Raw genomic sequence first — 16,622 nt, 5'->3', positions numbered from 1 at the left:
TAAAAATGGGAGTAATCAGGAAGTCCACATCACCCTATGCGTCACCAGTGGTGATTGTAAAGAAGAAGGATGGATCGAATCGCATATGTGTAGACTATAGAAAATTAAATAAGGTCACTGTAACCGACCCTGAGCCAATGGTAACAACAGGGGATATATTTCAGAGACTACATAATAGTAAGTTCCTGTCGAAAATTGATTTAAGTAAGGGTTATTGGCAGATACCAGTAGCTGAAGAAGATATACCAAAGACAGCATTTGTTACTCCCAATGGAACTTATGAATTTTTAAGGATGCCATTTGGAATGAAGAATTCGGGAGCTACTCTGGTGCGGGGAATCAGGAAATTATTGTCAGGTATGGAGGGGGTTGGAAGCTATATAGATAACCTGATAGTTTATTCAAGCTGCTGGGATGAGCATGTACAAGTATTATCTGAGTTGTTACGAAGACTGAGGGCAGCGGACATAACAGCTAGACCATCCAAGTGTGTTCTGGGTGCAACATCAGTAGAATTCCTGGGTCATGAAATTGGACACAATTGGGTGAGTCCGAGTCATGACAACATGGGAAAAATTTGGGAAGCGCAAAGACCAGCGACCAAGAAAGGTGTCCAATCATTCTTTGGGCTGGTCAATTACTACAGAGATCACATTCCCTTATTCACAACTATTGCAGCACCCCTGAGTGATCTACTAAGGAAAGTACAACCTAACAAAGTTGTATGGGGAGAGGCCCAGGAGAAAGCATATAACACTTTGCGGGAATACTTATTGGGAAAACCAATTTTGAAGTTGCCAGACCCACAGAAACCATTTGTGTTGCGGACAGACGCGTCTCAGGTAGGAATTGGAGCAGTACTTATGCAGAATCATTGTGAGAAGCTTCATGCAGTTGCGTATGCAAGTAAGAAGTTATCCGATGCAGAAAAGAAATATTCAACTGTAGAAAGGGAATGTTTAGCCATTGTATGAGGCGTGAATAAATTTCGCCTATATTTAGCCGGTGTGGAGTTCATTTTGCAGACGGATCATAAACCATTGTCTTACCTGGATAAAGCCAAGTTTGCAAATGACCGAGTGATGAGATGGGCGATGACTCTGCAAGGATATAATTATCGTGTTGAGGATATTCCTGGGCGGGACAATGTGGTAGCGGACTACCTGAGTAGATTGATAGACTGAGGAACTTTTGCACAGTATAGTAGAATGTTATTTGTTTATGATTATATTTCATATTTTATTATATTTTACTGTATGTGATTTTTGAATTTATGTACTCAGAGCTTTATTGTTATCATATTCGTATTATTGACGTCGTTGCTAGTCATGTAATATTATATGTTATAATATTCTTGAGAGGGGAGGCATGTCGCATACGACTTATTTACCACTCCCGTGTCACTGAGAATGTTCTAGAACCGTACTGTGTCTGGGTGGAATATTCTAGATTTTGTTTAGAAACTGGTTGAATAGGTAATAGAACACTGTAGGAGGCAATGGAAGGTAATGGAACATTCTAGAAATTTGTAGTACATTTGTAAGTTCAAGACTCATTATGTATGCTGATGTAATGGTCTATTTATAGACAGTATGGGTATATATAGTTGTTCAGCACTGAGATCCGATCGGAGATCTCGTTGAATTGTATTGGAGTTTAAGTATCTAGTTATTGGAGTAGTGGAGTTTTACCGCGTTATTCCTCAGCTCCTGAGAGCGAGGTTATTTGTAGATATGCTGGTGATCGCCTCTGTGTTTCCGGAAGTACTATGGGGGATTGCATGATGGGAGTGGAAAGTCTTTTGATCGTAAAATAATTTTAGAAAAGTAAAAACTGGAGTGAGTGAGTGAAATGAAGGTTGGTTTTAAATATTAAATATCGTGGAATCTTGATGAAATAATGAAAGGAAACTGAAGTGATATGAAAGGGCAGTAAATGTAGCCAGAATGCAAGGTCAGATTCCGGGGTCAAAATACGTCACAATACATTCATCAAGGCGGTTGCTATGTGTCGGGTTCGGGTTTCGGGTTTCGTACTTAGACACACACCGTGTCTGAGATCGCCATCTACGACGACATTTACCAGTTACGCAGACTTCAAAATACATTATATGCGGTGTTGATACGGACTAATTGCCTACAACAGGTTTACATACACTGTATTCCAACGCCCGTCGTTACTCATATATACATATCCCACAATGCAACGCGGAAATGGCATCATTGTAAAGTGCCCCCATAACCACGAATTAGGTCACGCTCAGATTGACACCATACAATTAAAGGTTGACAATCGAAAGAAAAGAAGATGGAAATTGAATAGCATATATATAAACACAACTTTGTAAAACAAATCTAAAGAAGAAGTTAAGGAAAAAATACATTAATAAAAACATATCCCTTGAAACATACTTGAAAATGTCAAAGCAAAAAAATATATACAATGTAGCCCATAACTAGGTGCAGGATAAAATAATTTGCACAAGTCTACCCTCCAGAGTTTTTAATGGTCAAGCCCTCAGTCATTTTATTAGCTCCGCTGTCAACAAAGTCGACGACGTGGAGCTCTTCATTCCTCAGCTCCTGAGAGCGAGGTTATTTGTAGATATGCTGGCAATCACCTCTGTGTTTCCGGAAGTACTATGGGGGATTGCATGATGGTAGTGGAAAGTCTTTTGACTCCTCAGCTCCTGAGAGTGAGGTTATTTGTAGAAATGTTGGCGATCGCCGCTGTGTCTGCGGAAGTACTATGGGAGATTGCATGATGGGAGTGAAAAGTCTTTTGATCAGTAAAATAATTTTAGAAAAGCGAAAACTAAAGTGACTGCGAAATAAAGGTGGGTTTTAAATATTAAATATCATGACATTTGGATGTAATAATGAAAGGAAATTGAACTGGTATGAAAGGGCAGTACATGTAGCCGGAACGCAAGCTCAGAATCCGGGGTCAAAATACGTCACAATACATCCATCAAGGCGGTTGCAAAGTGTCAACAACTATGGATGAGGTAAAAGACTTGAAAATACATTAACCATGGTCAATAATCATACACAAAAAAATCCAATAACACTAACAACTATAAGGTAAAATTATGTTGATAAACTTTCCTAGACTGTTATATATATGCAATGAATCTGTTATTCCCATAATGTGCTCAAACATATCTTCTTTTGGTAATTTTAAAATATCATCATTGTACAATGAGTATTCCAAAAGTTGTTACATGCCTTTACAATTTCATCCAGTTTGCAGTCAAATAGAGCATCCATTTCATCACCAACAAACTGATCAGAATACAGTGTTCAAAATCTTTGCTCCGAGGGTTTTTTTTGGTATCTTAATTTTTCAATTGGTTATATATATATTTAGTATATATACTGATCGCGTCAATCATAAATTGTCTTAAATTGTTTACGTCATTTGTTATTGTTATGAGTAATCAGATGAGTAATATAAGATGGGAGCGTGTAAAGAGAGCATGTACATTTCTGAAATGAACATATAACCGATAATAAAAAGCAAGCGCTACTTGGCGCGTGACTCTGATTTCTCAGCTCCTGAGAGCGAGGTAATTTGTAGATATATTGGGAGATTGCATGATGGGAGTGAAAAGTCTTTTGATCAGTAAAATAATTTTAGAAATATGAAAACTAAAGTGACTGTGAAATAAAGGTTGGTTTTAAATATTAAATATCATGACATTTGGATGTAATAATGAAAGGAAATTGAACTGGTTTGCAGTTTGCGTGAATGGCCGGGGAGAAAAATTCATGCAAATTCTGTGCTTCAGTAACAGTATTTGCTTCTTCTTTTTTTTGTGCAATGGAAATTAATACAAGAAATGCTGCCAATAAACATGTCATTCTAGTACACAAAGCAACCCTGGGACGTTTATCTTGAGAAATTTGGAAGACGAAAATCCTCTGGGACAGTCGTTGTGAAACAATAGACATGCTTCGCCAGGGTATCAAGTTTATTTTGATTATTTGAAGATGGAAACTGCTGCTTTATGGAAGAGCAAAGTTCAATGTCATTGGCACAGTAATGACGTTTTAAGTGGGGTGACTCGCTAGAGAGTATTCTCTGTGACTCCAGACTTCTCATTTGGGTTCTGTCACCAAACTGTATGTTTTGACGACTCGTATGCACTTCTGGGACTTGTAATATTTTTCTGGAAACTGCATAGCAAATCACATATTTTCCTTATTAACTGTTCATAGTTTTTATTTTCAGTTTTATTATTCATAATTATTTACAGTAATAACATATTTTTCCCGATTGTGTGCATGACAGCTTTGCCCATACACAATAAGACAGGATGATATGTACGGATATGTGTGAGTATGTTTCATGGATTAATACCTCACTCCTTTGCTTCAATTCCAACTACATCTCTGGAATATCACTTGCTGTTTATCATCCATATTTTGATATCTCACAATGTGTCGATTGCGTATCTGGAAATGCTAACTACTATTTCGCAGAATTTGACCAGCCTTGCTTTTACCAGTCATTTAAGTCAATTCCCATATTTTCCTTCACAGTGAAGGTTAATGCAGATATATTGTAAATTACACAGAGGTAACATTACAATACATTTCCCTTCACATTCTCCTTTATTATATAACAATCTTTGAGCTGAGGCAGTTATGGTTCTATAACCATCACCAGTTGTCTTGTTGTACTTGATGTTTGCAGAGTATAATAATACCAGTACCAGTTGAAACCTCATCTGTTGGCTCCGTGTTCGTATTTTATCATCGCCGCCAGGGAAGTCTTTCTGTTACTGTTGCCATTTTGGTATTTGAACCATCACACCAGTACTATACCAATTACGGTAATATTACGTTGCGTGTGACAGTAATGTACATTGCTAACAGCGGAGCTATCTCAGCCGACAGGCTGCTTGTTATATTCACGCAAGTTTGAACACTGCTATTACAAGACTGGTATGAGTAGATACATTTGACGCGAAGTTATTCAAAAACTTATTCAGGTTTTCGGCTTTTGCCATGGTAACGGTGGACCAGGATTTTTCAGATTTTACCATGCAACTTGAGTGATGGTATTACCAGTCTACCAAGTATGAACAAAATTGGCCTAGGCAAAAAAATCACAGAAGAGTTTAAAAGCCGTTCCTGGTGAAAAGTTACCCCAAATTTGAGTTGGATGTTTTGGTAATGAAAAAAAGACACCAAAAAAAAAACAAATAGTAACTTTGTCTAAATTAGAGGAGATACATTTGGCGTGAAGCTATTTTTTGGCTGTTGCCATGGCTATGATGTCAAAAAAAAAATCACAGAAGAATTAATATGTGAAGACACTGAAAATCACACACGCACACAAAAGTGTTTTAAGGGCAATCCTAGCAGAGTAGAACGGAGCGGATCACCAATACACGTCTTACCATTGTTGTAACATTTGTTCAACTTTTAATATACATGTAGTTCCATTGAGTTTGGATTATAATACGTCTCTATATGGGGTTGTATTTTAATTAGAGTTTAATTAAACTCAATCACAATGCAATTCAACATAGAATTGCATTTTAATTCAAGTTTAATTAAATAAAAGTTGAATATCCTTCGCCTTAACATAGAATTGTTTGCGAAGCTTAGGTATATTACATTGTACCAGACTTTCCCTCTTTTCTTGCCCTAAGTTATACAAACTTGACTAGAATTTGATTAAATATTAATATAAATTATGAAAATAGTAAGGGTCGACTTGGTGAGTCTGTTGACGCTTAGTAGGTGTAGAATTAAATGACACCACAAATGCACACAGACACACTAACTGCAAAGACTCACTGTCAAAAATCAAGTCAACCTTTTCAGCATTTTAAGTCCAGACGCTGGACTTGTGGTCTGTTGAGCTAAACATTAGAAAAATATTCACTAAAAATTAAGAATTACAGTACTTCCCGATCATTTTAATATTTTTGGGTAGTTAATTTGCACAACTTTTGTGGAACAATCAAAACAAGCAGCCTGTCGGCTGAGATAGCTCCGCTGTTAGCAATGCACATGGCAATTAAAGAATAGAAGATATCCTTAGAAAATGAACAAATCTGAGAGAGGTCCACATGTAGTACCTATATGTATAATATATCAAAGCAATCGGACTTGCGGTTTTCAACAAGAAGTCGAAAATATCACTTTTTACCAAAAATTACAAAAATATTCATCAAAATTAGAGAATTAAAGATATCATTATGAAATGAACAAATCTGGGAGAGGTCCACATGTAGTACCTATATATGTAATATCAAAGCAATTGGACTTGCGGTTTTCAACAAGAAGTCGAAAATATCACTTTTTACCAAAAATTACAAAACTATTCACCGAAATTAGAGAATTAAAGATATCATTACAAAATGAACAAATCTGAGAGAGGGTCACATGTAGTACCTATATATGTAATATCAAAGCAATTGGACTTGCGGTTTTCAACAAGAAGTCAAAAATATCACTTTTTACCAAAAATTACAAAAATATTCACCAAAATTAGAGAATTAAAGATATCATTACAAAATGAACAAATCTGAGAGAGGGTCACATGTAGTACCTATATATGTAATATCAAAGCAATTGGACTTGCGGTTTTCAACAAGAAGTCGAAAATATCACTTTTTACCAAAAATTACAAAAATATTCACCAAAATTAGAGAATTGAAGATATCATTACAAAATGAACAAATCTGAGAGAGGTCGACATGTAGTACTTATATATGTAATATCAAAGCAATTGGACTTGCGGTTTTCAACAAGAAGTCGAAAATATCACTTTTTACCAAAAATGACAAAAATATTCACCAAAATTAGAGAATTAAAGATATCATTACAAAATGAACAAATCTGAGAGAGGTCCACATGTAGTACCTATATATGTAATATCAAAGCAATTGCACTTGCGGTTTTCAACAAGAAGTCGAAAATATCACTTTTTACTAAAAATGACAAAAATATTCACCAAAATTAGAGAATTGAAGATATCATCATGAAATGAACAAATCTGAGAGAGGTCCACATGTAGTACCTATATATGTAATATCAAAGCAATTGCACTTGCAGTTTTCAACAAGAAGTCGAAAATATCACTTTTTACTAAAAATGACAAAAATATTCACCAAAATTAGAGAATTGAAGATATCAACATGAAATGAACAAATCTAAGAGAGGTCTACCCAAGGTACATATACACCAAGTATCAAAGCATTCAGGCTTGTAGTTTTCAAGAAGAAGTCGAAAAAGTAAAACATTGACACGGAGACGGACGACGACGACAGACGACGGACGACGGACAATCACTCATATGATAAGCTCCGCTCGACAAAGTCGACAGCGGAGCTAAAAAGCTTAGAAAGAACTCCCGTGTGCCGAGAGTATTGGAGACACAGTAAAAATTAATTTGAAATTACTTGTACTTGAGATATTGATGGAAAAGCTGAAACTAATTATAGTTAAGTTACAAATTTAAGTGAAAAACTAATAAGGTCTGCACAATGTAACAGACAATCTATCAAGTTACATTGAAATGGAACAAGTCATTGTCAATGACACGTCCCCGTTCTGTTCATATTTGAGTGACATATACATTCAAAGCAGATCATGACCGAAATGCACCTGCATATGTACAACACATTGTACTAAATCTGAACAAAATCCATCCATGCATGACTGAGATCCGGTTCCGGAATTGTGAAAATACGTGATTTTGATGCATTTTCAGCCTTAAAATGGCCATCATTCAGCTATTGTTAAGCGGATCATGAAACAAATGCACATATCTATTTGTGACATGATATACCATGTGTGTGTGAAGTTTGAACTTGATCAATCCAGACATGTCTTGGATACGGATCCAGAACTGAATTCTTTAACAAAATGGCCGCCAGTCGGTCATTTCGAACTTGATCCGGAAAAAAAAAATGACGTGCATCAAGGTCCTATTATGTTTAATGTATGTACCAAATTTTAACGAAATCCGTTCATGCATAACTAAGATCTGGGTCCGGAATGATGAAAATGTGCGATTTCAATGCATTTTCGGCCTTAAAGCGGCCGCCATTTGGCTATCGATAATGAGATCATGAAACAAATGCACATACATATTTTTGACATGATGTACCTTGTGTGTGTGTGTGAAGTTTGAACTTGATCAATCCAGACATGTCTCGGATACGAATCTAGAACTGAATTCTTTAAAACAAAATGGCCGCCAGTCAGCCATTTCGAACTTGATCCGGAAAAAAAAGACGTGTATCAAGGTCCTATTATGTTTAATGTATGTACAAAATTGAACGAAATCCGTCCATGCATAACTGAGATCTGGGTCCGGAATGATGAAAATGTGCGATTTCAATGCATTTTCGGCCTTAAAGCGGCCGCCATTTGGCTATCGGTAATGAGATCATGAAACAAATGTACATACATATTTTTGACATGATGTACCTTGTGTGTGTGAAGTTTGAACTTGATCAATCCAGACATGTCTCGGATACGAATCCAGAACTGAATTCTTTAAAACAAAATGGCCGCCAGTCAGCCATTTCGAACTTGATCCGAAAAAAAAAAGATGTGTATCAAGGTCCTATTATGTTTAATGTATGTACAAATTTGAACGAAATCCGTCCATGCATAACTGAGATCTGGGTCCGGAATGGTGAAAAAGTTCGATTTCAATGCATTTTCGGCCTTAAAGCGGCCGCCATTTGGCTATCGTTAATGAGATCATGAAACAAATGCACATACATATTTGTGACATGATGTACCTTGTGTGTGTGAAGTTTGAACTCGGTCAATCCAAGCATGTCTCAGATACGGATCCAGAACTGAACTCTTTAAAACAAAATGGCCGCCAGTCGGCCATTTCAAACCCGATCCAAAAAAAGAAAATGACGTGCATCAAGGTCCTATTATGTTTAATGTATGCACCAAATTTGAACAAAATCCGTCCATGCATAACTGCGATCCGGGTCCGGAATGGTGAAAATGTGTGATTTTGATGCATTTTCGGCCTTAAAATGGCTGCTATTCGGCTATCGTTAATCGGATCATGAAAAAAATGCATGTGCATATGTCCCATATAATGTGTGATGTATACCGGTAAGTGAAGTTTGAACTTAATCAGTCCATGCATGTTCGAGATACAGGTGATCACGGACGCACGGACGCACACAGGGCAAAACATAAGTCCCCGTTTTCGGACTACGTCCGAACGGGGACTAATAATTAGTACTTAAGATATCACTGTGAAAGCTTAAAATTGATTAATTATGCAAATTAGGTAATTAATGTGTACAGATTTTAAGCCAAAATTAATAAGGTCTGTCTACTGTCCTAGAGCATCTATGTACAAAGTTTCATTGAAATGTGATTAGTACTTAAGATATCAGTAGAAGAGTCGAAAAATAATTAATTATGCAAATAAGGTAATTAATATGCAGAATTATTTACTCCAAATCTAATCAGGTATCTGCATAGTTCTAGAGGATCGATGTACCAAGTTTCATTGAAATGTGATGATTAGTACTTCGGATATCAGTGGAAAAGCCGAAAATAACTAATTATGCAAATTAGGTGATTAATATGCATGAATATTTATCCCAAAACAATCAATCTTTGCGTAGTTCGAGTATCTATGTACCAAGTTTCATTAAAATGTAATGCTCACAACTTGCAATATCAAAAGCTAAAAATTTATTAATTATCAAATGAGGTAAATAATATGTACTGATATTACCATAACAATTATCAGGTCCGTGGAGTGTCCTATGACATCTAGGTACCAAGTTTCATTGAAATGTGATGATTAGTACTTGAAATATCAGTGGAAAAGACGAAAATTTACTCATCATTATGCAAATTAGGTAATTAATATGCACAGATTTTCACCCCAAACTAGTCAAAACCTGGCATTAGTTTAGAGCATCTATGAACCTAGTTTCATAAAAAACCAAAGAGTCATTGTTTAGATATCAATGGAACGGCTCTTTTGCGGGTCGCTAACGATGTACTATGCAGTATTGATAATTCTAAGAATTCAGTTGCTCTCGTACTTTTGGATCTTTCAGCCGCTTTTGATACTGTGAATCACAGGATTCTCATCGATAGGTTGAGATCAAATTTTGGTTTAAATGGTCTCATCATCAAATGGTTTGAGTCGTATTTGAGTAACCGCATTCAAAAAGTGAAAATTGGAAATGTATTTTCTGATATGACGTCTATATTAGAAACCGGTGTTCCACAGGGCTCCGTCTTAGGGCCATTATTGTTCTCAATGTACATGCGTCCATTGGGCGAGTTATTGCGACGTCACGGCGTAAAATATCATTTTTACGCCGATGACACACAGATTTATTTATCGGTTTCTGAAGATGATCAAATTCGCGCCCGGGTGATACTTCAGACATGTATTCAAGACGTTAGCGATTGGATGTCTTGTAATTTCCTACTTTTGAATGTGTCGAAAACTGAATTTGTGTGCATGTCGTCTCGGAGATTCTCACAAGACTCGTGTCCTTTGTCTAGTATCGCAATTGGTGAAGAATTGGTTAGTGCTTCGTCAAGTGCTAGAAACTTAGGTGTCTTGTTTGATTCGCAGCTATCTATGGAAACACACATTTCTACTATTTGTAGATCTGGATATTCCCATCTAAGAAATATTAATCGTATTCGTAAATCATTATCCCAATCTGATACTGAAAAGTTGGTACATGCATTCATATCTTCTCGCTTAGACAGCTGTAATTCATTATTGTCTGGTCTCCCTGTAACTAAGATAAAACCTCTTATTCGTGTACAAAATGCAGCAGCCCGCCTTGTCACTCGTGCTCGAAAATATGACCACATTACAGACATTTTTATTAAACTTCATTGGTTACCAGTTGTACAAAGAATCAATTTCAAATTACTTTTACTAGTGTATAAATCTTTGTATGGTTTTGCCCCAAATTATCTATGTGAATTAATCGAATTTTATGTACCTAGTCGTAGTTTAAGATCTGAATCAAAGTTTCTTATTAAAACTCGTCAGGTGTGTAGTAAAAAGTCCAAGGTGTTATACAAAGACCGTGCTTTTGAAAATTTAGGTCCTAAACTTTTTAATGAATTACCTCTGTCTGTTCGTTCTAGTCCTTCAGTAGACATTTTTAAATCCAGACTGAAAACGCACTTATTTAAATGTGCTTTTAATATTTGACTGATTGTTTATTGTATCAGCGCCTTTGATCTTCATATGTTGGAATTGTTGCGCTTAATTAAATAAAGTTATTATTATTATTATTATTATTATTATTAATGGAACAGTCATGGAACAGCTAAAAATTTGCTAATTATCATGCAAATCAGGTAGTGAATATGCATGGTTTCTAACAAAACCTAATCAAATCTGCGCATTAGCCCAGGGCATCTATAACACCAAGTTTCATCCAAAACCGATGTATGGATCTTGAGATATCAATGGAACTGACGGACACACATACAGACACACTAACTGCAAAGACTCCAATTGTGTGCTTCACACACGGGAGTCATTAATCAAGTCAAACATTTCAGCGGTTTGAGAAGTAGCCCACCCTCGTCCATCCAGACTGCAGACACAGCATCATAGGCTATAGCTCAGCTGACCTACGATCTGTTGAGCTAAAAACCTAGATTCCATAAATAATCATTTATGTACTTATTTATGTATTTTGCGGTTTAAGATTTACTCACATGAAACATAACAAGATATACATTACAATATGTAACTTGAACTGCACCAAAATAACAATTTTTTTGTAAATGTAATGTAACTCATTTTCATACCTTGAAAAATAGATGGCAAATTGGGTATCAATAAAGTGTTCTCCAGAATAAAGTCATACTCAATTGATGCAGTATAATTTACACAGGAAATAAAGAATTACACTAGATGACGGATGTTATTTGGACGCTAAATGTTGAAGTAGCTGATAACAGTTGTGACACAACCATTGAGTAATTTTTGGAGTATTTGGATAGAATAATATGTGCGAGTCATAATACCACACTAACTGCACAATGGCAAAGCTGATAAAACAAGTTAAATTTTACTCATCATGAATGAAATTTACAATAGAGGAAGGTTAGGAATTTGGGTTTACTGGACTCGTGCATATCAGATGAGAGATCTTTTATGTTAAAGCAAGACTTAAGGTAAATTATTAGCTTCAGTTTTTCATTGCATACAGTCTATTATACAATTGAAACAAAAAAACAAAAACATTCAACTATGTATTGTGCAACCAGTTGAGTAAAATATTCCATATATATAATACATACAATTCATTACCAAAATTAGTGAATATACAAAATGATGACAACATAACCCAATGTACAAATGGAATAATAAATTACAGATACATATATAATTTTTCAATTTAAATTAAGTATTTCTCACCATGGCAGGATCTTGTTGAACTATTTAAATAATGCATCAAAAACAATAATTACTGAATAAATACCAATATTTGTAATAACAGTCAACAGTTATATTTTTTCCGAGAAACCAATAATACAATTTTGTTTAAAAATAGACAGGGTTATTTTCTACTACTGTCTACCTCAAATAGCAAGCAGCTTATGTACATCCAAGTAAAATACAGTAATAATAGATACTAAATAATATACACAGCCTGTTTTTGTATGTAAGCCTCAAACTTTGAAGCACAGACTACATACATGTACATTGGTGACATTTTCACATTGAAGATACAGCATGTAATTTTCAATACTGCTATTTGATACTGCACATTGAGGAATACAATGAACTGTGATTAATATTGAGCTAATGTCCTTGTAGCACACAGTATTTTGCTTGAAAACTCACTAGTACACATGTGCACTGAATGTTTTGGTACATACAATAATATCACATCAATATTAGTTTTTCACTGAACATATACTACTATTCTTACATATGTACTGTAGTATTCATTGTTACAACCTTGCTCAATAATATTGGTATTGACTGTAAAACTATGTAAATGAGAAAAAATAGTCCCTTTTAAAGTTGAGTTTTATTGGCAGTTGATGTAGAACATTATTTAATGTTATAGTTATGCATATTTGAATAGTAAAACCCCCAGAATATTTTTTGTACAAACAAGATTATCAAGAAATGTCTATGAAATAACCAAGCAAATTAGCCATGTATGCATGTAATAATACTTTCTAATCAGTACTTCCACAGTAAATTGTATAAATGAGCCACTTTCATAGTCTGATGCAGTATCAATGTCAAAACCAATGTGATGTACAGCTTACTTAAGCTGTATTGGTTTTCTTCAGAAATTGATGTTTCTATATCGTGTAGCTTTTATATCATCTAAAATGAATCAATGTTACATACTCTCTGGACGCTGATAGTCTGGGATGGAGATGGCATTTATTCATGGCATGCTAAACTACCTGCTGTATTTTCACTCTCTTCACTTGTGAAAATATAGCTGCAAAGTACATCGCATTAATAGTAAAAATAAGTTCCATACTCAAAAACCATCAGGACGAGGTCATGGGGGACTGTCATGGAAGTTTTTTAGTTCACAATAAATGATAGTTGAATGTGGTTCTCAAAATCTAGTATCAAACATCAATATTAAAAAAAAAATACCTATCATCATTCATATTGCAACTTTAACATTTTCATAGACATTGCATGCACAGAGTTTGAAAAAAAAAACTATGACAGTGTTACTCTAAACACAATCATTATCTGTAACCATAATTTGTACATGTACATGGCATTGTAGCTTTAACTCTTTCAATGCTGAAGTTAAATTATTTTTACCTTTCACAAACAAAAACAATTTTTTTGCCATACCTTTTCAAACAATTTCAAAACATGTAGGTAATGTGAAATAATGACTATTTTGTCCCAAATTAACAAAGAAAAGACATCAAATTGTCCAGAATGTTTCATCAGAAATACTGTATTTGAAAAAAAATAGAGTGAATACCTGGCATGTTACTTTGCATATGGACAATCAGCATTGAAACTGAAGCTTGTAGTCTTAGTACAATGAGCAGTGTGCCCTCTAACAAGACAGGTTTTGCAGTAAATATTGAGTCAAAATAGGAACCCCCATGCTGGAGCAGTCAGTCTTCAAGAAATAAATATAATTATACTGTATAAGAGACTTGAAGCACAAACAAAAATGTCTTGGTCCCTGATTTCCTTTGTGTTTACACATATTGTGTTAATAAAATGTGAATAATATTTTACCAAATTCCATACTATTGTAAAAGGATTTTTTGTTGCATCAATGACACACTAGTGAACTAAGACAACTACGTCAGTGGCGTGGCGTGTCATATCAGCTTAGAGGGCACACTGTCAATGACACACCAGTGAACTAGAACAACTATGTCAGTGGCATGTCATATTAGCTTAGAGGGCACACTGGCAATGACACACCAGTGAACTAGAACAACTATGTCAGTGGCGTGTCATATCAGCTTAGAGGGCACACTGGCAATGACACACCAGTGAACTAAAACAACTATGTCAGTGGCGTGTCATATCAGCTTAGAGGGCACACTGGCAATGACACACCAGTGAACTAGAATAACTATGTCAGTGGCATGTCATATTAGCTTAGAGGGCACACTGGCAATGACACACCAGTGAACTAAAACAACTATGTCAGTGGCGTGTCATATCAGCTTAGAGGGCACACTGTCAATGACACACTAGTGAACTAGAACAACTATGTCAGTGGCATGTCATATTAGCTTAGAGGGCACACTGGCAATGACACACCAGTGAACTAGAACAACTATGTCAGTGGCGTGTCATATCAGCTTAGAGGGCACACTGGCAATGACACACCAGTGAACTAAAACAACTATGTCAGTGGCGTGTCATATCAGCTTAGAGGGCACACTGGCAATGACACACCAGTGAACTAGAACAACTATGTCAGTGGCGTGTCATATTAGCTTAGAGGGCACACTGGCAATGACACACCAGTGAACTAGAACAACTATGTCAGTGGCATGTCATATTAGCTTAGAGGGCACACTGGCAATGACACACCAGTGAACTAAAACAACTATGTCAGTGACGTGTCATATTAGCTTAGAGGGCACACTGGCAATGACACACCAGTGAACTAGAACAACTATGTCAGTGGCGTGTCATATTAGCTTAGAGGGCACACTGGCAATGACACACCAGTGAACTAAAACAACTATGTCAGTGACGTGTCATATTAGCTTAGAGGGCACACTGGCAATGACACACCAGTGAACTAGAACAACTATGTCAGTGGCGTGTCATATTAGCTTAGAGGGCACACTGGCAATGACACACCAGTGAACTAGAACAACTATGTCAGTGGCGTGTCATATCAGCTTAGAGGGCACACTGGCAATGACACACCAGTGAACTAGAACAACTATGTCAGTGGCGTGTCATATCAGCTTAGAGGGCACACTGGCAATGACACACCAGTGAACTAGAACAACTATGTCAGTGGCGTGTCATATTAGCTTAGAGGGCACACTGGCAATGACACACCAGTGAACTAAAACAACTATGTCAGTGACGTGTCATATTAGCTTAGAGGGCACACTGGCAATAAACATCTAAACATCATCAAATATTCCACTTCCTCTCCCAGTTCTGGCAGAGTAACCTGAACTCCGTGTATTATTCCAGGAGTATCCTGCATATCGGGAATTACTTGATCTGTCAGCATTCACAGACAAGTCATCGGTGTAATCATTGACTTGGTTCTCACTGTAATCAACTGGCTCTGTTACTTTCAATAGTTCTACCCTGTCACTATCCGGCAGTTGTGAGTTTTTTGTAAATTTAGCTGCGAAGAAAATAAAAAATAAGTACATCTATTATATTCAAGATATCAGAAAATATGAAACATATTAGACCGTAAATACAGTGACAATCAAAAAAACAACTACGGTAGTCATCATTAATGACATAGTCCCGTTGTATTTAGGGGAAATGTTATTCATACCTAAGATAAAGTATTATGGCCAAAAAACAAGATGGATGCAAGTCTGTTGTATTTTATCTAATCACTAACTGATTGTTTTAGGCGAGGGTTCTCTGAACCCGCCTACTCACATAGTTCATACCCACCATAGACTCCGGTCAGTCAAAATGACTATTTTGAACTGTAGGCATTAATCAGCGCTTCTGCCGGTGACGGAGAGATAGAATCCAGGTCAGGGGAAGCCCCATGACCTCAAGATTCTTTTACCCCTTACGTCACGAACCCACGTGACCGAGGCCACCTGGCAGCGCCACAGGTAGCCGTCCTTCACTCTGGTTCCTTTCTCTCCGCCTCGAGGACTTAGACCAACGCGACGGAACGAGTGGGGAGGTTGGGGGGGACCCGGAGTCTATGGTGGGTATGAACTATGTGAATAGGCGGGTTCGGAGAACCCTCGCCTAAATTCACTACGTTCAATTACCCACCATAGACTCCGGTCAGTCAAAATGACTATTTTGAACTATAGGCAGAGTCAGACACCGATAGGTGGCGGGTTTTTCCGAGCAAACAGAAAAAAAAGGAGAATGATGAAAGACTTTCCCCCAGTCCGGGATGAAAAACAAACCCAAAAACCTAAGTT

The 16,622-nt window shown here is 36.4% G+C and overlaps 1 protein-coding gene across 1 annotated transcript in view; it reads right to left on the bottom strand.

The window, feature by feature from the left end:
• Positions 1-12,054: 12,054 nt before the first annotated feature.
• LOC102809420 (G protein-coupled receptor-associated protein LMBRD2-like) overlaps positions 12,055-16,622 on the bottom strand; it is a 33,850-nt gene continuing 29,282 nt past the window's right edge. Inside the window, exon 12 of the mRNA XM_085503471.1 lies at positions 12,055-15,844. Coding sequence (XP_085359597.1) covers positions 15,612-15,844 — 233 coding nt within the window. The 3' untranslated portion in view covers positions 12,055-15,611. The remainder of the gene's footprint in view (positions 15,845-16,622) is intronic.

The sequence above is a fragment of the Saccoglossus kowalevskii genome, chromosome 9 (genome assembly GCF_978046115.1).
Source record: "Saccoglossus kowalevskii chromosome 9, keSacKowa6.1, whole genome shotgun sequence".
Taxonomy (NCBI): Eukaryota; Metazoa; Hemichordata; class Enteropneusta; family Harrimaniidae; genus Saccoglossus; species Saccoglossus kowalevskii.
The sequence above is the reverse complement of the archived record's forward strand: the minus strand, read 5'-3'. Positions and strand labels throughout refer to the sequence as shown.